Source organism: Mixophyes fleayi, chromosome 3, assembly GCF_038048845.1.
Source record: "Mixophyes fleayi isolate aMixFle1 chromosome 3, aMixFle1.hap1, whole genome shotgun sequence".
Lineage (NCBI taxonomy): Eukaryota > Metazoa > Chordata > Amphibia > Anura > Limnodynastidae > Mixophyes > Mixophyes fleayi.
In genome coordinates, this window is record NC_134404.1 from 213966115 (window position 1) to 213991283 (window position 25169).

The 25169-nt window shown below is 42.3% G+C and overlaps 1 protein-coding gene across 1 annotated transcript; it reads left to right on the forward strand.

Annotated features, from left to right (window-relative positions):
• Positions 1-450: 450 nt before the first annotated feature.
• Positions 451-1371, forward strand: LOC142143220 (trace amine-associated receptor 3-like). Its single transcript, XM_075200932.1, has one exon. It carries the CDS (start codon positions 451-453, stop codon positions 1369-1371), a length of 921 nt encoding a protein of 306 aa, XP_075057033.1.
• Positions 1372-25169: the final 23798 nt, after the last annotated feature.

Below are 25169 nucleotides of genomic sequence, written 5' to 3' on the forward strand. Positions count from 1 at the left end.
TAGTGAATGTATTATAGGTTAATTTTAATCTATCTCAACCATTCACTTTTAGCAACATTTGAAAATTATTCATTATATGAGTGTGGTAGAATAGATGCACCGTTTTCAAGCCTATTCAGTGTTTATTTTACCTTTGAATTACTGTATGACTTGTTCAGTTGTAGAATGGGTTTATTGATTAATCATTTTATATTAGAACAGCTCTGCTGGTTACCATGCAAGGTTTTTCTGTGGTATCAAGCTTCCATAGAACATAAATCCCTTGATCATGTGATTATGTATTTAAGTGTGAACAGTTTACATTTCCTTAACTGTATTTTTAATTTTAGAACATCTTTGCAGCTGAAGAAACTTAACATGGATACAACAGTTCTTAATCCCGTGTGTTTGCAATATGGAAATGTCTCATTTCTCTGTCCAACTGACAGGCCTCTTGTTGTACGTTGTGGGATGTACGTTTTGTTTGTTAGTTCCATAGCTATAACTGTCTTTGGGAATATGGGTATCATTATTTCAATCAGCCATTTCAAAGAACTTTATTCCCCAACTAATTTTCTCATTCTTTCAATGGCTGCTACAGACTTTTTCCTTGGCCTCGTCATTATGCCATACAGCATGATAAGATCCGTGGAAAGATGCTGGTATTTTGGAAGACTATTTTGCACAATCCATTATTGCTTTGATTTAATGCTTAGTGTTATTTCTATTTTCCATCTCTGCTCTATTGCGATTGACAGGTTTTATGCTGTCTGTGACCCTCTCCGTTACCCCATTAAAATAACTATAACTGTCATAAAGAAAATGATCTTTCTCTGTTGGTCCGTGCCGGCTATATTTGCATTTGGAGTGGTTATAACCAATTCCCATGTATCTGGAATAGCTGGATATGAGCTACTAGTGGAATGTTTTAATTTGTGTCCAATTACCTTCAACAAATTGTGGTCTGTGATTATATTTTTCACATGTTTTTTTATTCCTGGATCAGTCATGGTTGGAATTTATATCAAGATCTTTATAGTGTCTCAAAGACATGCTAAAATCCTAAAACGAGTAACAGGAAACATGACAGATGAAGTAAGTACTCAAATCTCCAAGCAGAGAGACCGCAAGGCTGCAAAGACACTGGGCATTGTGATGGGAGTGTTTATATCATGTTGGTTACCTGTCTTTATAACAGTTCTAGTTGATCCATTTCTCAAATTTTCTACTCCTGAAGTATTATTTGATGCCCTCAACTGGCTTGGATATATCAATTCCACATGTAATCCATTAATATATGGATTCTTCTATCCATGGTTTAGGAAGGCATTGAGATATATAATTTTTGGCAAAATATGTGAAACTGATTCTTGCTTAGCAAATCTATCTTAATACAATGGAAAAATGACAGCACTATAAGCCTTTACATTTGTTTAAAACAAAAGAAATGTTAATCTTAATTCAGCAGGGATTCTTTTTTTTTTGTGATATAGTGTAAGCCACCCAAGGTCACCAATTTAGCTGATCTATATTATCATAAAAAAGAAAAGGTAATAGAAGCACAAAAAGACTTTAAAGACAAGAAAGAGAGTAAGAAGTAAAGATGTAATGTTATCATAAACAGTGACAGCATTTGTGAAGAGCAATTGCAGAATCCCTGTCGCTCTGATTTTACATAATGATTGCTCAATCAACACATGAGCATCACTAATCAGCGCTGCGGAATTAGTGGCGCAATATAAGTAAAAGGTAATAATAATAATAATCACTAGTCCTTTTTTTTGCTGATGCTCTGTAATCTGTTTTCAGCTGTTTGCCACAAGATACAGAAATAAAATGCACTACAACCCCATCACATTAGATGTTTACTAATATAGGACATTAGGTTTGAATAATAAACTGCTGAAAATACAGGTATGACCTGAATAATAGTTTATATTTGAGTGGGGGACTTGGATTTTGTGTCTTGATAAATGAAGATAAATGGGTCTCAATAAAAGAAGTAAGTTAAATAACAAATAACCTGTGTAGGTGATTGGAGATATACACTTGAAGATACATGGATAACTGAAACTACCAGCGTGCCTCTGGATATTTTGACTCCTTGGGCTAGATTTACTAAGCTGCGGGTTTGAAAAAGTGGGGATGTTGCCTATAGCAACCAATCAGATTCTAGCTATCATTTTGTAGAAGGTACTAAATAAATGAAAGCTAGAACCTGATTGGTTGCTATAGGCAACATCCCCACTTTTTCAAACCCGCAGCTCAGTAAATCTAGCCCCTTGTCTTTTATAGTTGAAATTAGGTCTTTTTACTTTTCTAAATTAGTCATAAACATTATAATCCAATTATTGAAATTATATTGAATTGTTAACATTTTTACATGTGGTTGAATGGAAATCATTTTAAATTGGATGGACAAATTTAAAAAAACAGAAATATTCAATTGAAAGTTTTCATCCAAAAGAAAGTATTCTTGGACACTCCACCTCCTTCTTGTGCTAAGACAGCACTTATACTCTCTCATTCTATCCCCCCTCATGGACGGTCACGATGAGAGGGTTGCTACTCCTCTTACATGGTCAGTCAAAACACTACAGTGATTGCAGAAAGGATTTGTGTCATCCCGTTCTTCTTCTGCACAAAATTATTTTAGAGCAGCTGGTGACCAAAGCATTCTGGGAGGTGGGGAGAGGCATGTTGGAGGCCTGGAGAAAACAACCTAATTTCTACATCTCTACTCTTCTCTACAACCCTGGTTGCGTTTGTACAATTTAAGTATAACTATCCTACAAGTGTCCAAAAATATGCATGCCCTACAAATATCTACTAAGCTGTCAGATTAATATTGTAATGTGTATACAGTGATTTTTATTGTAACACACTTTAAATGTATATTGACATGATTGTACATTAAAGTCCAGTAATATAATTATTTAGAATTTAAAAAAGGGATGCATGTGCGACCTGCTTCAGGGACCTGCTAAATGAATGTGGTTCTATGTGATAGGCAGAAGATTTCCATAAATTTACTGTCACTATTGTCGCACTTAGTGGGGTAAATAAAAAGTTAAGAGATGCATGAACTAAATGCAATGGATGAATTTTGAAGTGTTTGCCTGCAGCTGCTTATGAAATGTCTTTGAAACATGGTTTCACTCTCAACCAAGTTTATTAAAAAGCACTCAATGACTAAACAGCTATACTAAATTGGAAAACCCAGTCTATAAACACAGTGTTATATTGCCCCTTTGAACAGCGCTGCAAACTTGACACTTGAAAATAAATATAATTAGTTACACTTCTGCCCTCACTTCGGTCAGCAGTAGGCAGTGTGGCATGAGATGGCAGTGGGGCATGAAATGGAAGTGGTTCAGCAGTAGCAGGTGGGGCAGGAGCTGGCAGTGCGGCAAGACATGAAAGTGGCGCAGGAAGGAAATCTTTGGGCTGAAAAAGAAGGGCACATTGGGGAGGATAATAAGTGAGATCCTGGGGAGGATAATGAGGGAAATATAGGGGAGAATAATAATAGGAATCAGGTGGAATAGAAACATAATGGTAGAAATGTTGCATAGGGGCCTGAGGGGAGAAATATTGCATAGGGGAAGGAGAGGAAATCTGTGGCATGGGGCAGGGAGTGGATTGGCGACATACTTGGCAAAGAGTTGGTTAGGCAGCTCAAGGTACAATGTATTTTTTGAAATGTCGAAAGGATAAGGGTGAGGATATGATTCATTTGGTCTCCACTCTTTGGTTATTTTCGTACATTTGGTTATAAAATACTTCACTGCTGCCCATTGCCCCCTGCTTCCTCATCTTGGGCTGCTGGTGTGCTGTCCTCGTCAGTCTATGCATTTGCAGCTAAATTTTAAACTACATCTAGCATGTATGCTTATGCACATTACATCCACATTTTTGCATCAGATAATTAGATTTCATCACATACATTTATCTGTTGACTTGTAAAATGTATATTTTGTTCTTGTCATGTGTGTGTATATGTGGGATTATGTAGAGCAACAATTACACCAAATGATTGGACAATCAGTTTGCACTTTTTTCAGATTGTCCAATCATTTTTGCCTTAAAGGGAATTTTAGCTATGCATCCATTTAAAATCTGTAAGGGATTTTCACTGAAAATACACAGTAATCTTGAAGACATGGCCAGATTATCCAATAGGCTGACTAGGTTGCATTATAAGGCAATAGGTTTTAGTGGTTAGTTTGATTTTTGTTTGACAATTTCATTATTAAAAAGGCAAGTGGATCTTTCTAAAAGCCTGATATATTTCTATTGTTGGGGGTGTTTTTCTTTTGCAAAAGCATTAGTCATTTGAATAGTTTATGCATGAATTCTGATTTGAAATTGTATTCCGGGGGATAGTGGTGTGGTTAGGAGTGGGGTATCTCCAGTATCAATGCGCCCCACATGCTGCACAAACTGTTTGTCATTGCAGGCCAATGCGGTCTCCAGAGAACTGAGGTCCAAGGGAGTCATGGGACAACCCTAGCGGTAGTCTATCCACTGGTCCTTGAGGTGACACCTAAAGTCTTGCCACCTGTTTGGAATGTCCCAATGGTCCCCAGTAGCTGTCAGAGGAACTGTGGAAACAGAGAGCAGGTAGGAAGAGGGGTCTTGCAGCATGGCAAAATGTGCTCCAAGGTTTTGATTTAGAGAAGAGACTGTGCCCCCCTTGCTCCTCCTCCATCACTTCCTGGGGTTAAGCTTCAGCTGCCAAAAGCTGTCACACTGTATTTACAGCCAACCGTGCTGTATGATCCTGTGTACTCTTGTTCTCATCCCTTTCTCCTCTTCCTTAAAGATCACTTGCAGAAGTCCACAGCTCCAGCAATAAACCCTTTCTGCCCTAATCTCCACTGTGATGACACACTTTACCAACCATGGATTAGGCTAGGTACACACTGGCCCGATGAATGCATGAAAACCTCCAATCAGCCAATATCCGACCATTCTGTCAGAAATCGTGTTAGTGTGTACACTTACACGATGATCTACAGTCGTCCAAAAGTGCCAATCCTCGTTTCATTTGGTTGGTCGTACTGTTTGATATTGTCGTTCCATTCACCTTACGATCCTGCAGTGTGTATGCACTCACAAAGCTGTTGGCCAATAGTGTATCTCAGAGTGACAGATCTCATTCATCTTATCTGTCTGCTGCTGATCTTGTTCCACTGTCTTTATTATGATCCATGGTTCTGTCAACTGTCTGCAGCTGTCAGTGTCAGCGGAAGTCCCAAGTAGCTGTCAGAGGAACTGTGGAGATGGAGAGCAGATAGGAAGTGGGGGCTTGCATCATGGCAAAATATCTTCTAAGGTTTTGCTTTGGAGAAGAGACTGCACCCCCCTCGCTCCTCCTCATCACATCCTGGGGTTAAGCTTCAGTTGTTGAAACAGTCCTGCAACACCTAGCACAGTGTTGTGTCAAGAATGGATGCCCAATACAGTTGCCAAGGCTGGATTTCTCTCAATGAATTTTTGCCTTTCCTGGACTACCTTACAGCCAATAGTTTTTACAGATTAAGAGCACAGTTCTGAAGATATTCATGTATAGAGTGTACAAGTGAAACGGCAAGCTGATCAGGATTTTTTTTAATTATCCTGCAGTTTACTTTTCCTCTAGTGTGTAACTAATCTTAGTCTCAGCATGCACAGCTCGGTCATCCCCTCACAGAATCAGTGGGCATGTGGCTTCTCTCCACTCATCACCTAATTTCCTCATAACTTGCAGTTGGGAATGGTGATGGAGTGGATAAACCTCCCAATTGCATGTAACACTGAAACCTATCATTCCAGCTCTCTTCAAGCTCTCTCTCTCCACCAGGACAATTAGCTGGGTTCTTGGGTTTGCTTTTTCAAGCACCTGTAAAATCAGATTCACTTCTCACAAGGAACATAACTCACACTTGCAGGGGAATGTGACAGTGAGTGAATTGGCCTCTTCACTCACCAGACCTAGATAAAATCAAGCATCTGTGTGCTACAATGGAGTGAACTAAATGTCTTGATACTAGGGTACCCAGTAACTGTTATCTCCCAGTCAACCAAAGGTAAAAACCCATGATAAAAACTCCTACACCAAGTGAGCACTTACTGGGCTACCTTGAGCACCTCGTCCATCCTCAGTATGATGGATGTGGGACATATCTCACATCCAGGCATATATGCAGTAATATAATATTTAAGGTTTATTAATAATATGTAAACCAAAACCGAATAAATCAGTGTGAGGTATTGGGGTAAATATAAATTCATACTGTAGTAAATGTAAGAATAATATATCAGACATACATGTACAGCACTATACCAGACTATGAATCAGAGTCCACTACTGGATACCTTATCCAGGCTTGCATCAATTCTGCAGTGGCATCTCCTCAGGCTCTGCCAGAAAGTCAGAAGTCCTGCTTCACTGTCACTCCGCTTTCGGCAGACCCACAGTGACCCAAAGAAGGAAGAATACTTGCTGAATACAGTCCTTCAGTAGCACTCAGTAGCATTCTGATTCTTCAGTCAATCCAGCAGAAGCCATAACCCCTTACCATTCCTGACATCCAGCTCACGAACACAGAGGAGTATAAGATGGTGCACCCCCAATGTAGCAACATGTGCTCAAAATATATAGAGTCAAAATAAGTCTCCTCCCCTGCCATAAATGTTAATAAGCACTTGATATATTGTACCAATCCTAGTGGAAGTTGGAACTGGGTGGACAATCTGGTAGAGAGGGTAAACTAGACTGCTCCCAACAATCAGAATTAGATTTGACTGGGACAATGGGCAGTTTTCAAAGATGGCAGAAATCATGCCAACAGGGGAACTTACAATAAAATATATTATATACTAGTTAAAAGCTCGTCAAAATGATAGAAAAAAAGAGGAGGATCATGTTGGACCCTTTATTGGCAACGGTTAAATTCCTCGCATCATTTATCCCAGGAATGTGGAATCAATAACCGACTTGGCATCTTCTTCGCTGACTTTGTAGGCATTGACGTAATATTATCTCTGTCCTGTTTGCTCTTCAGTTGTTTTCTCTGTGACAAGTCATTTACAAACATTTTACCATTTTTGTTTGTGTGCTTTGTGTTTGTATGCATAGAGGCGAGGAACAGCGTTAGCCTTTTATATATATATATATATATTTATGTTTATCAGCAGGTGGTAGTTCTAATCACAGGGAGAAAAGAATTGTCTAAAAGTGGTATTCAAACAATATATAAAAATAAAATATTGTAAATATACAGTAAACTGTGATTTAACAATGAACTTTATCATTGACACATTTCCACTCTATCTTTAACATAGACACACAGGGACTCACCAGTTCTTCATTAAAATTCTGATTTTTTTTTTTGCTCACTGACTTTAAGCAAACAAGATCATGGTCGCCGTTTTGACCCCAAGTGAACAATAGACATATTGGAAACTAGATGGTTAATGCAAAACCAGGTTGCTTGAGATGCACATGCTGTATGACCTGCAGAGCGATGCTAAAAGGGAGTAGCTTCTCCCACAATCACAGTAGCAAAAGAATATTGATTCACCAACATTTCACATGTAACAAGTGCTTACAATTTGACCTGCCCTTGTGGCCTAACATCAAGTGCTTACAATTTGACCTGCCCTTGTGGCCTAACATATATTGGAAAGCCTATTTGATCTTTTTGTGGAAGAATGGTGAACCACAGGTCATCCATTCGCTTGGAGGTGGTGACAGAGATTGGCGCTATTGAAGAATAAAAGATGAGCTCTTTAAAATGAAGAGATATAATGCATGACTGTTTTTAGGCAAAGTATCATATAGATACAGTATTTTATGAAAATTGTTTAATAAGAATTGGTATCCATTATAACGTGTCTATGCATACAGGGCAGGTGCTGGGATATCCAGCGCCCCTCCTGCCAGGAGTGAAGCCCCCTCATTGCACATGCACCACTCCAAAATACCCCTGCACTTGATCCAATGCCTGCTCTGTTCAGGCATGTTGCTTTTGGTGAAAAATAAATACTAGGGGCGCAGACGGACTGGGGTGGTGCCCTGGTAAGTGCAGTGCCCTCCTGCTTACGTGAAGTAGCAGCTCATGTTGTCAGCCTAATGACAGCCTATATTGACCTTCCATGACCCCCACTTACACCTAATTGCTATGATATAAACCAAATACACTAATGACAAAACACACTAACCGCCAGGTGAAAAAACAATCAGGAGTTGGGCAGGAGAATTTGCCTTTTATTGTACCTGATGCTTGTGCCAAGATTACCCACACTGCCTGCTTTTTATTAGAGTAAATAAGGGGAGGGGGGCCTTCTGACCCCCCTCCCCTTATTTACTCTAAATTAGAGATGGTCACTGACCCCCGTGTTTTGGTTTTGGATTCGGTTTTGGATCTGGATTACCGTTGTGTTTTGGTTTTGGTTTTGGTTTTGCAAAACTGCCATTGCGTGTTTTGGTTTTGGTTTTGGTTTTGTTTGGTTTTGTTTTGCTATTTTTTGGGAAAATCCATGTTTTTGGGCCTAAATTAACCCAATTTAGTTCTCCAACTGTTTTAGAGACAAGTAATCTAATTGTTGAGGTAATAAATCATCCAAAAAAACAGTTTAATTCTTCGTTGGTAGGCCTATTCTACACACAAAACAGATTGTCTTCCTCTCCATCTATACCATATTGGCAATGCAGCCATCGTCTTTGAATGTATATTACACCCTACACTTATAGTTAAATATGTAAAGAAATGGAAAAAGCCAGTTTGGTTTCTGTCTCTCAAGGCCCCCCTCCACTTGTATAAAATACCAAAAAATTCAGCCATTATAGACTGTACAATATTAATTGACATGGAGAAAGCCAGTTTGGTTTCTGTCTCTCTAGGCCCCCCTCCACTTGTATAAAATACTAAAAAATTCAGCCATTATAGACTGTACAATATTAATTGACATGGAGAAAGACAGTTTGGTTTCTGTCTCTCTAGGCCCCCCTCCACTTGTATAAAATACAAAAAAATCCAGCCGTTATAGACTGTACAATATTAATTGACATGGAGAAAGCCAGTTTGGTTTCTGTCTCTCTAGGCCCCCCTCCACTTGTATAAAATACTAATAAATTCAGCCGTTATATACTGTACAATATAAATTGAAATGGACAAAGGCAGTTTGGTATCTGTCTGAATCAGATCCTCTCTCCACTAGGAGTAAAATAGAAAACTATTCAGCCGTTATATAATCTAGAATATAAATAGAAATTGAGAAAGGCAATTTGGTATCTGTCTGCATCATAATCATCAACATCATCATTAGCGCCCTCGTCGCCTACACAAATCTCCCCCTCATCCTCTTCTAATTCCAAAGTGGCATCCTCAATTTGGGTATCACCGGCTACACTCGGGCTATTAAGGCACACATCAGCAGAATGCTCACGATTAGACATCCCACTGTTGGATGGACTCTCCACAGGGATTGTTGTCATTTGTGAATCAGAGCAAATATTCTCCTGTAATGCCTCACTGTTATCTTGCAGCTCGGCTTTGACGCGTAACAGTAGTTGTGCACCAATTGTAGGCTGGGTAACTTTTTGGGATCTGCCACTAATAGCCAAAGGTGAAGGCCTCATTCTCTCTTTGCCACTGCGTGTGTAGAATGGCATGCTTGCAATTTTTTTTTTATCGTCACTTAACTTTTGCTCAGTTACACTTCTTTTTCGCTTCAATACAGTAAAATTTTTTTTGGTTTTTGTTTTTTGCACTAATTTGAAAACACTCTGTTGTTTGACATCGCCTTGGCCAGATGACGTACTGGGAACACTAACATCAGGACTGGTGACAGAACCTGGTTGCTCATTTAGATCATATGTGGACTGCTTTGAATCCATTCTGAGCGCAAACCACTGGGGAGTGCTAAAAATTATTTAGTAGATTCTGCTGACAGTTATGACTTTTGACAGCCAGAAATATTAATGCACAATTAGGGAGGACACCCCAAAAGCACTGAGGTGTGCTACAAATTATTTAGTAGATACTGCTGACAGATATGACTTTTGACAGCCAGAAATATTAATGCACAATTAGGGAGGACACCCCAAAAACACTGAGGAGTGCTAAAAATTATTTAGTAGATACTGCTGACAGATATGACTTTTGACAGCAAGAAATATTAATGCACAATTAGGGAGGACACCCCAAAAGCACTGAGGTGTGCTACAAATTATTTAGTAGATACTGCTGACAGATATGACTTTTGACAGCCAGAAATATTAATGCACAATTAGGGAGGACACCCCAAAAGCACTGAGGTGTGCTACAAATTATTTAGTAGATACTGCTGACAGATATGACTTTTGACAGCCAGAAATATTAATGCACAATTAGGGAGGACACCCCAAAAGCACTGAGGAGTGCTACAAATTATTTAGTAGATACTGCTGACAGATATGACTTTTGACAGCCAGAAATATTAATGCACAATTAGGGAGGACACCCCAAAAGCACTGAGGTGTGCTACAAATTATTTAGTAGATACTGCTGACAGATATGACTTTTGACAGCCAGAAATATTAATGCACAATTAGGGAGGACACCCCAAAAGCACTGAGGAGTGCTACAAATTATTTAGTAGATACTGCTGACAGATATGACTTTTGACAGCCAGAAATATTAATGCACAATTAGGGAGGACACCCCAAAAGCACTGAGGTGTGCTACAAATTATTTAGTAGATACTGCTGACAGATATGACTTTTGACAGCCAGAAATATTAATGCACAATTAGGGAGGACACCCCAAAAACACTGAGGAGTGCTAAAAATTATTTAGTAGATTCTGCTGACAGTTATGACTTTTGACAGCCAGAAATATTAATGCACAATTAGGGAGGACACCCCAAAAGCACTGAGGAGTGCTAAAAATTATTTAGTAGATACTGCTGACAGATATGACTTTTGACAGCCAGAAATATTAATGCACAATTAGGGAGGACACCCCAAAAACACTGAGGAGTGCTAAAAATTATTTAGTAGATACTGCTGACAGATATGACTTTTGACAGCCAGAAATATTAATGCACAATTAGGGAGGACACCCCAAAAGCACTGAGGTGTGCTACAAATTATTTAGTAGATACTGCTGACAGATATGACTTTTGACAGCCAGAAATATTAATGCACAATTAGGGAGGACACCCCAAAAGCACTGAGGAGTGCTACAAATTATTTAGTAGATACTGCTGACAGATATGACTTTTGACAGCCAGAAATATTAATGCACAATTAGGGAGGACACCCCAAAAGCACTGAGGTGTGCTACAAATTATTTAGTAGATACTGCTGACAGATATGACTTTTGACAGCCAGAAATATTAATGCACAATTATGGGGGACACCCCAAAAGCGCTGGGGAGTGCCAAATATGAAGAAAAAATAATAAACCTCTATCCTCCTCTCTGCACTAGCGATTTTGGTTAGAGCAATTGCAAGAACAATATTGTATTCTCTGTCCCTGCTCTAATTAGCCTATGACTACACCCTGCTCTCTCCCTCTGTCAAATGGCGATGGATTGCTGTGGAGGCGTGTATTTATAAAGTTGAAGTATCGCGAGAACCGAGTCCCGAGATCCGACAACGTCACAATGACGTTCGGCCTCGATTTGGATTCGGAATGGGCGGGAGAGTCCCGAGCTGCTCAGCTCGGTACTCGGATACCCAAAGTTCGGGTAGGTTCGGTTCTCGGAGAACCGGACCCGCCCATCTCTACTCTAAATCCTAATTGAGCTGCCAATGCTAACAAAACTGACTCTGTGACCTAACAGCCTCTTAACATACTGTATCACTGCTTCATTCAAAACCCAGTCCTCATCACGTTGTCTGATTCAATGAAGTTCTCCTAAGCTTTTTTTTTTTGTTTTTGAAAAATGGTGCAGAAAAATAACAGGCACCAACAGACTAGTACAAGCTTGTCAGTATTTATTACACAAATTTAAAATATAAAAAATATCAAATTATAAAATAATATAACAAACATATAGAACAAACAGGAAAATATAAACGGGGGTAACTAGGGGTGAGGGGAAGGGTTGAAAGGGGATATGGTTGGAAGGGGAGATGATTAGGAGGGTTTGGGAGGACTGTCAGAAAGCTAAGAAAGAGCCATGGGGTACAACACTTACAAGGGGAAAAAAGAGAAAACAATTGAGAAACAAATCAGACATTAGAGTAAATGAAAGACCTATTGCTGTATGCCTACCCCAAATATATATCAGTCCATTTCTTTAGATTCAAACCATTGGAGCTATGTGGTGTTGAAATCCAATGAGTTATCATAAAAAGAAGTAATTATATTATACGGGGTCATATAATAGTCGATTTGAGCATACTAATCTTTTAGAGATGGGGAAGTAGAAGATTTCAAGTGAATTACCGCCTTTGCCAGTATTGCTATGGTTGTCAAAAAGGACTTCTTTTATTTACTAATGGGCACTTTAAATAGATTTATAAGCCAAAAGCCTGAAACCGCTGAAACTTTGCAATTCAAAATCGTTTAGTAATTCTGACTGCCTCCTCCCATTTTAACCTTATTTTTGGTCATTCCCAACAATATGAATATAACTCCTTATTGTGTTAGAGAACCTCTAACAGTTGCCAGATGTCCCTGGGTACATATTATTTAGTAAGATTGGCTGTCTGTACCAGCATACTATAATCTTGTACTTTGTCTCTACATCTGAAGCACTAATTGAATATGCGTATGTAATTTGAAACATTTTCCGTCATTCTTTTTTCTGTATACAAGTCTTTACCAATGTAAAATGAGGTAATGAGCCAAATATATTTTCTACAGAGGGAAAGTTCTCTCTGATAAGAGTCACCTCACCCAGGTACAACAAAATGTCAGTTCTTGGTCATTCTTGTTGCAGAAGTGACAGTAATAGTACTTAGAAGAAGAATAGACTAACTACATGGTATAAAAGTATATCAGGAGAGAAGTCTACAAATATGTTTTTGGGGATCTTCTGAATGGCTTGACCTCATTTCTCTCCTTGGTCTTCATTTAGAGTGTGGACTGTATGTCATTGTTTCCCTTCAGCCCGAGGGGGCTAGAGCTCCAATTGACACGAAGGGTCGTTTCAACCTGGAAGAGCCATTTTAGTATCCCCTGTGTTGGGCAAAAAGTTTTTAGGTTTGAGGGAGTTCCCATTCTGAGACACCTGTAAGTTAAACAGTAATCCCCAGCTGTATTTGAAGCTGTTCTTGCAGAATTTGCCTGTAAAGGCTTAAAAGATCTGCGTTTTTGTAAAGTGTGCCATGAGAAAACTTGAAATATTTGTATTCTATCTCTGTTAAAGTAGATTTCATTAAGTTGGCACATCTTTCTAAGAATATCTTCTTTTTGCTTACAGTAGTGGAGACTTCAAATTATGTCACATGGCTTCTCTGTTAGTAAACCCCTTGGTCTCAGGGCTCTATGTGCTCTGACAAAGGTGATCTGTGTGCTTGGATCCTGATCATGAAGGTTATTAAAATTTTTAGCACATCAATCAGACTAACTTGAGGGATATCTTCTAGCATTCCCCTAATATGTATGCTATTGCATCTCCCCCTGTTGTTTATCCTAGTCTTCAGCGATTTCAGCTTGAACTCTTGTGCAAAGACAATGTCTTTAACTTTAAAACACAGGTTATCTGTAGTAATGTTATTTATCACTCTTATAGCAGCTACTTCTTTGTGCACAGTTTCTTGGAGATTCTGATTTGTATAAAGAGCTTTCATATATGACAAGATCTCTCATATTTTGGTTCCAATAGACACAAGTGCCTCTGTTTGGTCTGCTGGAATAGAATTTTTCTAGACAATGATGGCATAGTGTCAGGATCTGCTTCGCTTTCTCTGCAGCAATACCTCAGGATGCTGCTTCATTTCGGTAGCTCCTGCCTCTGGAACTATATTGGACTTTATTATTGTATTTACCTTGCAGTACCTGTGAACTACCAGAGGTGCTGCTATTATGCGTTCTCTTATCACTACCGGGGGTTAACTATCTGCACTATGTTAATCATTCACACTTGATTGTCTCCTATATATGCCTACCTCTCCCAGTTTACTTTGCTGGTCATTGATGTTTGTTTACCCTTGGACTAACTGCCTTGCTGTTCTCTGTTCAAGTGGAAATCCTTGCTTTAGCCAGTTCCTGTTTCTCTGTAAGCATTTACCACTCACCTGTACTTTGTCACCTGGAGGTAAACCTAATATCTGCCTTATGTCTGTTATTCTGCAATATCTGGAAATCTGTTTATTCACCTACCTGGTCTGTGTTACCTCTGGCTCCATGGCTGTAATTGCAAGGGCCCAGTTTGTGGAACAGAATTGTACCACATAGGACGCTCCACTAGTTGATTGTTGAGTTCTGCCCTAGTGCTGGTAATTTTTAAGTATGATCTTAAGTGCACTTATGGAGAATGTTCTCTTGGTTTAGCGAATTCTCTTTTTTGTGAGTGTTTCTTGTCCTATGATGTCCTTCTCATTCGAAGGTTTTTAGCAGGAATTGTAGTTGTTGAAGTGTAGATTATGAAAATATGCTGTGCATGATTTGCGTAATAGGTTGTCGATGGCCACAGTCCCCCACATCCTAGCTAAGAAGTCATTACTATAGATGTTCAGTCATTTTGCCCCAGTGGGGTTCATAGATATGAATTTTGTAGCAATATGGATGGCAGTGTGGTAACAAAAGAGCCAATGTAAAAATGAAAACTGATATTCTATATGGGAGGTCTGATGAGACTGAGCAAATATCTTAAGTGACCACTTGATGGTAGCAGGAATTGTCGGCTGGAAAGAGGATCTATGTGACATACAAATCATTTGATTTAGCTAACCATTTAGGAGACATTTGCTAAACATCCTGCTGAGTCTGAACACCTCATTCACCAATTGGCTTCATCTGCAGACTATAAGAGTCTCCTCCTACATTCAGCAAATTGCCAGTGCAACACTTTCCTAGTTCCAGGTTCCAGATCATTACAGTTGCTGCTTGTGTTGCTGCTCCATTCTGCCTGCTGTATACAGATCTCAACCCTTCATGTGAAATCAGCTTCATTCTGGATGTTGCTTCAATTCTCCTGCTGTATACAGATCTCCACCATTTATCCTCTGAGGAAATTCAGCCACATCCTGCAGCTGTGTTATGGACTTCTCTGTGTGAGTTCAACTTCATCTTACTGGCTGTTATATGAACTGCAAACCAATAACCCTCTGTGTGAATTCAACTTCTTCATCTAGTTGCTGCTATATGAACTGCAAACCAGTAATCCTTTGTGTGAATTCAGCTGCATCATCTTGTTGTTGTTATATGAACTGCAAACCAATAACCCTCTATGAGAATTCAGCTGCTTCATCTTGTTACTGTTATGTGAACTGCAAACCATTAACCCTTTGTGTGAATTCAGCCTCTTCATCTTGTCCAGCTGTTATCTGCTGTGTGGTTCCTCCTCCCAGTTTCCACTACAGTCCTGCCACAGCTAGTCCCAGGGTCCCGAGACAGATTCCAGAAACCCTATTGCCGTGACAGCAGTGCCTAACTGATTAATTCAAAATCACTTGATTTAGTTAACTCATTTAGGGACTGGTCTATATTCTGAGGTAAACATGTGGCTAAGCATACATTTCCTTATGGTTAACACATTGGTTAGTCATAGATTATTATCTGTGACAAGAATTCATTTATCAGTGAGTGAAGGAGCAGATTCTATATGAAGCAGTGTTTAATTGATGTTTCAAAATTGCAAAGGCCACACTTTATCTCAGTGCCCAGTGACGGGAAATGAGTCATTCAATATTAGAGTGTCCCTATAATAGTTATTATTCCCCATGGAAAGTATGAAACGGTCCCCCAAGCAGTGTACATCTCTGGGACAATCACAGGACGATTTTTTTTTTAATGTTTTTTTTCATTCATTTCTTTTGGGGGGGTCGCCGCTGGGGGGTCGGGTTTTGCTGCGGGGAGGTGGAGGTGGCGATGATCAAAAGCATTGGTGGTCAGTGGTCAGCAACAGGCAGCCAATCACTAGGCTGCCTGTTGCTGTGCAGCAGACAGGAAGCAGGACGTCTTCACTTCCTGTCTGCTGATGCGAGGAGTGAGGCTGGCCAGCACAACTACAGGTTAGTGAAGGGGGGACTGCCCTGCATATCTATAGGGAGGGAGAGAGGGGGAACTGCCCTGCATATCTATAGGGAGGGAGAGGGAGAGGGAACTGCCCTGCATATCTATAGGGAGGGAGAGGGGGGGGGGAACTGCCCTGCATATCTATAGGGAGGGAGAGGGGGGGAACTGCCCTGCATATCGATAGGGAGGAAGGGGGGGAACTGCCCTGCATATCTATAGGGAGGGAGAGGGTGGGGAACTGTCCTGCATATCTATAGGGAGGGGGGGGAACTGCCCTGCATATCTATAGGTAGGGAGAGGGGGGGGGCTGCCCTGCATATCTATAGGGAGGGAAAGGGGGGGACTGCCATACATATCTATAGGGAGGGAAAGGGGGGGACTGCCATGCATTTCTATAGGAAGGGAAAGGGAGGGACTGCCATGTATATCTATAGGAAGGGAGAGGGTTGGGCTGCCATGCATATCTATAGGGAGGGAGAGTGGGGGACTGCCATGTATATCTATAGAGAGGGAGAGGGGGGGGGGACTGACATGTATATCTATAGGGATGGAGGGGGGGACTGCCATGCATATCTATAGGGAGGGAAAGGGGGTGACTGCCATGCATATCTATAGGGAGGGAGAGGGTTGGACTGCCATGCATATCTATAGGGAGGGAGAGGGGGGACTGTCATACAAATCTTTAGGGTGGGAGAGAGGTTGATATGTGTGAAGGAGGGCAGAGGAGGGGGGCTGATATATGTGACTGGGGGAGTTTTGATGTGATAGGGGGGATAGCTACAGAGTGGAGGTAAGGAAAATAGCTGCAGGGGGATGGATGCAGGGGGGTTAAAGAAAATGGCTGCAGCAGGGGTTAAGGAAAATGGCTGCAGGGGGTATGTAAAAAATAGAGCAGCTTTGGGGGGCATAATCTCATGATTGTGTGGCAGTTACATGGATGCTATCTGTGGTCTCAGCAATCACTAGAATACTAAATATTAGTGAGATGGGGCTGGTAGAGGTTTGTATTTGATTGACCACAAATATTCAGTTATTGCTTATATATGCCTGTACTTTTAGCTAGCCATAATGGAGTGTTTTGTTTAACTAAAGGGCCTAATCATTCAGGGTTTGTTAACATTTTGCCTTATAATAAATTTTTGCATTTTCAAAACAGGACGCCAACTTTCCAGAAGCCAGCGAGAGGATAACAAAGTTGCAAGAGTGAAGAGCAAGAACAGGTAAGAGACAATGGCACACTCTGTCTAAATTTGAATGCTGGAGAATACACCTGAACATTCATATTCAGGAGTGTTCCTATACACCTATATATTCGGGGGGCGGGGTGGGTTGCTGCGGCCATATTAGCCTAGGGCGGCCAGAACCCTTAATCAGGCCCTGAATATAGTGTATGCACAGCAGTTGGGTCTAATCACTCTCCCACAAGACGAAAGCACAGAGTGCCTCTTTGGCATATCTGTGGTACAGATCTCAACCCTACTGGAAAAAGCACACTTGGCATCATAGTAAGGGTCTCAAAAGACATAGAGTCATATCCACATCCAATTTGTTGGACGTTTCTTATCGAGGGACTCAAAGTAAGTTGATTTTTAATAGCCACGCTGACAGAGCTCTATGGAAGTATGTCCTCCATTTTTATATTTCAAGCCACACCCCCCTGCTTTTTGACGGGAAAATTGCTTCTTCATAGATTCCCTCTGTTTCAGGGTTTTACTAATGATGTCATCATGTGATATCAAAGGACTCTAGCTAAATAATAGGGAAACATCCAACCCTTCCAAATTGTGCATTGCCCACAATGTTAGTAAAAATAATTACATTGTCACAGGCCACAACCCTATGCTATCACTGAAAGCAGAGGACCAATGATGGTTGCTTTGCAGCATCAACCCCTCGGTGCAGCCATCCAAGCAGTGCTGCAACTGGGTTAAAAATGCTCCACTTTCCAGAGGCGCTTCTTGTACTGTGGGTACCAAACATTTGGTAACAAACAATAAACAATTTCTTAACAAATATGTTTCTAAAAGCCTTGACATGTTGTTGATTTCCATGCATATCTTTTTTATGGCAAGGATAGCAAGGTCATATGAGCAAATAATTAAATCTCTATGATGGTTGGGTTGAAAGCACAGGCTGTTACAGAAAGGAAGGGAGGGTTTTATTTTCTTTATTTCTCTTTTAATGTACTTAGCCTAGTTAAGAGAAGTGTGGCCATCAGACTAAACGTAGTTAATATCATGCGGGTGAGTGACTTACCAAAGAACCTATTATCTGTGGATGCCTGGAGTTACAGCCAATCGGAGCAGGAAGGGGATGGGACTTATACACAGTTATAAGTCAGTGCAGACAGGAAAACGTTCTTCCTGCTTCCGGATTGCAAGCTGTGGAGCAGGCTGAGTATAGCTAGTGCCTTCTGGTATTTGGTTCTGAATCTGTTTTATTGTATTGTGCTTTTGTCTTGGTTTGTGTTTCATCTCCTTTTATCCCCCCTTTCTTTCCTTTTTTCCCTGCTATCTTGCCTCTCTTCCTTCTTCTCTCTTGTCTATCCTCTCCCTGCTTTCTCCTTTCTCCTTACCCTCCCTCCACCCCCCTTTTCTCCCTCCCCCTTTCTCCCTCAGTTTTGCTTATCTACATTCGTATTTTGGCTGCTGGGCTCCGTGGCTGGTTAGAGGTTACTCTTATCTTTTCAGCGGCATGTCCAGACCTAGCCGGGTGCGCAGCGCGTCGGCTAGGTATCGGGAGGCGGGGCCGAGCGTCATGTCCCTTCCTGCCTTCCCGTCGCAGCGTGCATCTGGTGAACGGGTTCCCGGTTCTGGCGGCGTGCCCGCCAGGGGGACCTGCAGCGTCTCCCCCCAAACGGGGTCCCGGTCAAAAAAAATTCAGCCAGAGTGCGGGGGCGGCCGATTCTGCAGCAGTTGCAGTGAGTTCACCGGGGGGGTTAGAGTGGCGGCCAGGGTTCAGAGCCCGTGGGGGGGGGGCGGGGGGTCCCCTATCACTTGTCCTCCCTACATCAAAGGCTTCTTTGCCTGTCGCTGCAGTTTCTAGTATTTTTAGGGGATGGGAGTCATCCAGGGTGTCTCCATTGCTGGGTGCCCCCCCCCTAGTAGCTTGGATCAGAGGGCTTCCTCTCCTTACAGGGGTTTGGGCCCCGTTATTTGGGATCCTCCTTTCCCTGATATTCTTACCTCTCAGGCTGCTAAAAGTGTTCCTGTAGGAGGGGCTGGGGTGGGGGACACCATTGCGGGGGTCTTTACCTCGCCCTGGGGTTTCAGGGGCTCGGGTATCAGGGGTTCGGTTGCAGACATGGTCAATTCTGGGCAGGTGGTAGCTTCTTTTTTCCCAGTCGGGGGAGGGGTAGATGTGGACATTTCAGGACGGGGGGTTAATTTTTCTTTTCCAGAAGCCCAGAGGGTGGGTTCCCAGCTCTGTCCTTTACATGTAGGACAGGGCGGGGTTCGGTCCCATGTTAACCCTGGGACGGGGGCTCCTTTTCTCCCTTCTAGTATCCCGTGGTATTTACCTTACCCCTCTGTCGGTGGTTCATTAGCTGTGCCCGCGTCTGCGGGTGTTACCTCCCCTTACCCTACACCTTCTGGCAGATACGCCCATTATTATCTGGTCCCCATGGAACGCATTGCCGGTGATGGTGGGCTGCCTCTGGGGTGTTTAGGCTCGTCATTATCCAGACCCCCTACTCCAGGGTTTATGGGGACGGGACAGGAGCTGGTAGGTGGTATCGCATCAGGGGCGTTGTTAGGCCTCCAGGCTGGGAATTCACAATTGGTGCCAGATACTCAAGTACCTCTTGTTGCAGAGTCACAAGTTATGGTTGGAGGAGCAGCGGCGCAGCCAGCGCAAGTGGTCGACAGCAGGCCAAGAACGGAAGAACTAACGGTGGTCTCGGCAGAGAGTCGGAGGTTGCCTGCAGCGGTTGCTTCGGGAGAATTGACTGGATCGGAATCACAGCGGCCGGGCGTTATGGAGACTTCATCGGTACCAGGACCTCCGATGTCGTCCACTGACAAGGACTCCCCCTCTTCATCGGGGGAGGGTTCTTGGAAGTTGATTAAGATTCTCAACACTCACTTTAGATCTAAAAGGGATAGAAAGTGTCAGCAAATAAAGCCCCCATGGTTCTATGTGAAAATACTCCCCTTTTAGCGGGCGTACGCCCTTGCATTATGGACAGGATATTAAAAAAAAAAAAAAAAAAAAGGCTGTTTGGTGGACATGTTTGAAATTACAACATCAGGTAAGAAAGAGTTAGAAGCGGCCCGCGCAAAAGGGGGCATAGGGGAGGATGCCTAGAAAACATTCCCCAATTGGCTGTCGGGTTATTGTTCCTTCACGGCGTGCTATAAAAACGAGACCGCAGGCTAGTGAAGAGGTCTGGAAATATTTGCACCTTATAAATGAGATGTTCCTTAACGATCGCCTGGGGACATGGCATAGTATGACGAGTTGTTTCGGGAGAGAGTAGACGGCCGGGTGGACATGCCTTTTGGTGTGAAGGACGTCGAAATCTGGATGCAGCTGAACCGGGCTAGCTTAGTTTTCGGTGCAGGGGCTCATGGGAACCCGTTTCCACAAGGGGGGAGACGTGGAGCTCCCCAGTTTGCAAAAAACAGGTGCTTGGCATACAACGGGGCTTGCGGTAGAGGAGGGTCGTGTAGATATAGACACATCTGCTTCTATTGCCGCTGTGCACATTCAGCCAGAGAGTGTCCGAGGAGTGCCCCCGCCCTCTCCAGAAACCGCGGCAATGACAACAGCATTCCTTAAAGCACAGTCTCCCATATGTAACGAGGTTTTGGAAAAATGGCTTAGACTTTACCCAAATGCGGACCAGGCTTCCTTTCTCTGCGAGGGTTTTAGACACGGTTCAGGCTCCCTATTGTCACATCGGTTAGTGACAGGGCCTCTAGGAACTTGAAATCAGCATACATATTTCCTGAAATCCTTGACGAAAGAATTTGTGGGGAGTTAAGTTTAGGACGCATGATTGGCCCATTTGATTCCCCCCTTTTTCAGATTTAGTCATATCCCCAGTAGGTATAGTCCCTAAGAAGGTGCCAGGTAAATTTCGGCTAATACAACACATGTCACATCCCGCTGGCAATTCGGTCAATGACGCCATAGACCAGGATATTAGTTCTGTCGTATACCAATCATTTGAGGAGGCTTTAGCGCTCATTCGGAGGTTTGGGGCAGGTGCCCTGATGGCCAAATTAGATATTGAGTCAGCGTTCAGGCTTCTTCCCATTCACCCAGATTCATTTCGCTACATTGGATTTAAGATCAAGGACAAATATTACATTGATAGATGCCTCCCCATAGGGTGTTCCCTCTCATGTGCCTACTTCGAATCCTTTAGCTCTTTTTTACACTGGGCTATTTAGGCGGGTACAGGTCATGAGGGCATCGCACATTATCTGGATGATTTTCTGTTTGTAGGTCCGGCTAGCTCTTCAGTGTGCGCAGATACGCTGTATTCAGCACAAGCACTTTTCTTGGTTATGGGAGTACCGGTAGCCAAAGATAAGACGGAGGGCACAACAACTTGCTTGTCGTTCCTACGGATAGAAATAGATTCGGTCGTAGGATATTGTCGTTTGCCAGCGGATAAAATAGAAAAAAGGGAGAGTTTGATATCCAGCACTCTGGCCTCTCCGACGCGTACGCTTAGGCAGGTTCAAGCTTTGCTAGGTTCTTTTAATTTTGCATGTAGGGTCATACCCATGGGTAGGATTTTTTGCAGGAAATTACAGTTAGCCACGGCGGGTAAGAATAGACCCCACGCGTTAATTAAATTGAGTACGGAGATTAGGGAAGATCTGGCAGTATGGGTAACATTCCTCCAGAATTTTAATGATTCCAGGATTTGGCCTTCCCCTCCCATTTCCACGTTAGAGTTAGATCTTTTCACAGACGCCTCAGGGGCTAGAGGTTTTGGTGCCTTCTTTCAAGGTCAGTGGTGCGCTTCCCCTTGGCCGCAGTCTTGGATAGAGAGGGGTCTCACAAATAATTTATTGGTTCTTAAGCTGTTTCCAATCATCGTGTCTCTAGAGATGTGGGCCCCCCAGCTGTCAGGACGTAAGGTGTCTTTTTGGTGTGATAATTTGGGCGTCGTTCAGGCAATAAACCGTCAGAGAGCTTCCTCTAAGCCAGCAGTAAATTTACTGCGCGTTCTGGTACTTCGTTACTTGGACTGCGACATAAATTTTCGCACCAAACATGTTACTGGCATGGACAATTGTATAGCTGACTCCCCTTCCCGTTTTGAGTGGGAGCGCTTTAGGTCCCTTGCCCCTCGTGCTGACCCCGAGGGTACAGCCTGTCCATCTTATGTTTGGCAGATGGTCGGTCCGGCTTAAGATTCTTGGCAGAAGCTTCTCTAGCTCCATCCACGTGGAAGGCTTATCGGTCAGCTTGAAAATGATGGGAGAGCTTTCTGTTGTCCGGTTCCTCTGGTGCCCCGGGGGATCCTAACGGTATTGTCGACTTCATGTGGGGGTGTTACCAGGAAGGGGTTAGTAAAACATCTATTTTAGCTATTCTAGCAGGTATATCATTCATGGCTAGCTTGCAAGGTCTCCAGGATCCCACTAAATCGTTCGTCATCAGCAAAGCTTTAAAAGGATGGTCAAGGCTTAAACCTGCCCCCAAGGATAATAGGAGGCCCATAGACCCCGTATTACTGTCCCATATGATCTTAATTCTGCCTGAAGTGACATCAGACCATTTTGAAGCTCCACTGTTTGCTGCAGCATTCTCTATGGCTTTTCACGGCACTCTACGAGTCAGTGAGGTAGTTGCACAGTCCAAAAACAGGGTGAAGTCAGCTATGTTAACTAAACACGTGGTGTTGTCGGATGACAGCATTCAAGTTAAAATTAGACACTCCAAAACAGATCAAATAGGAGTAGGGCACTGGTTTACACTTATTTAACATCAGGATCCAGTCCGGTTAAGCTTTGTCAACATTTAGCCAGTATACATAGACCATTTACCACATAGAGCAGAGATTTGGCTTGTTCATAAAGATGGCTCCCCCCTTACCGAATTCCAATTTAATGCAGTTATGTGTAGCGCCTTAAATGCTTTAGGCTTACCAGCATCAGAATTCGGGACACATTCATTTCGAATTGGAGCTGCCACGGCGGCTGCAGCAAGTGGGGCTTCCGTAGCTTCAATACAATTGCTAGGAAGATGGAAGTCAGACTGTTATAAATCCTATATACGTCCAGATGTTTAACCATGTTGTTTTTCCCTGTACGCAGCTCTTATCTACCTTTTCTATCTCTCCTAAGTTAGTTAATCCAGGGCGCTATGCTGCTCGCCGCGATTTACGGGGGCGTTGAAGGGATTTTTCCTCACAGGTTTTCACCTTCACCTGGGTTGCTGCTTTTCATTTCGTTCTTTTAGGTTTAAGGTTGGAATTAATGTTCTATCTCCCCAGCACCCCACCTCCCTTCTATTCATGCAGCGGTTTTCAGTTATGTTTGGGGATAGGCATGTTCCTTTTGTTGTTGTACTTTTGTTCGGATTAGGCCAAATTAAATCCCTTGAGCTCATTATTAGAATTCGGGAAGACATGTCAGCTGTGGCCCATAGTTGGCTAACCTTAAATTGTGTTGGTCTTACATTATCCCTAGACGTCGGTGGAGATCTTCTATGTCTGCTGTTAATATAGCGGCGGTAGTCCGCAAAATAAATCAGGTTGCGAGTAAAATTTTTCGTGAGTTAGGTGGTTCTGTTATAAATCACCCTTTGTTGAAGGCAGAGTTTTCTTTCTTGTTCTGAGTTGACGGTGTTTACTTGTCGGGTGAAGGTGTTCGTTACTTAATAGACCAAATATGTTGGAGATTAAGAGGTGTTGTTAGGTCTGTGTTGGCGGGCCGCATGTATAGTTAGGCATGCGGCGTGATAGGAGAGCAGTGCAGTCGGTAACTGTGCATATTGTGCTCGGTTGATCTTGTCATAGGTCACTACCCCTTTGTGGTTATGGTGTCATACCATGGTTGGTCCGTCTGTGATGAGGACCTTTGGGCCGGTATTGTATGGTTTATACTGGCGGTTATAATAGGGGGCGTAGTCTTGCTGTTGGACTTGATTTTAGCACCGGCCAATAGATAAGGTATGATCCTGGGTTGGTGGTACTATGGTCTGACCTTTCCATCTTTATTGGTTTTGCGTTCCTCACTGCCCTGCTCTCGTCCGCCTTACAGTCCTCTTAGTTTAAAGATTAATAAATACCGTCATTCATTCCAACTTTAATTTGGTGTCCGTGTCGTTATTGGGTTTGGTAAAAGGTTATGTCACAGTGTGTGTTATTTGGGGAAAACTTCCCCACTATGCATTTTAGAGAAGTGTGGCCATCAGACTAAACGTAGTTAAAATCATGCGGGTGAGTGACTTACCAAAGAACCTATTATCTGTGGATGCCTGGAGTTACAGCCAATCGGAGCAGGAAGGGGATGGGACTTATACACAGTTATAAGTCAGTGCAGACAGGAAAAGGTTCTTCCTGCTTCCAGATTCCGCCCTACAAGTTTTATGGGCTAGGTTTTTTTTTATTAGTTGTTGCAGTGTAGGAGAGCAGTGCAGTCGGTAACTGTGCATATGGTGCTCGGTTGATCGGAAAACTTCCCCGCTATGCATTTTATGTAGCTTAAACCAGATGTCCTTTATTACCCACATCCAATCTGTATCTAAAAACTATCACATGCAGTAAGCAGTGATAGAAAATCAGCCTTATCTCTGCAGACTGATAAATAACCCTGTATATCTGGTTGTCAGCCCTTTAAACAGTTCACTAAAAACTTAAACGTATTCTTTTTCTATGGACAAACAACTTTCTGACCACTAAGCCAGCATTGTTGTGTGACTAAATCATAAAGTCCTACTTTTTTCCCCATTCTAACTGGCTGGACCAATATGCATTATAACACTTGTCCTCATGTATCAGACACCTAATATTGTAAGCCTACGGTAAGGGCCCTTTTACCCTTTTGTCTATTTTTTAAT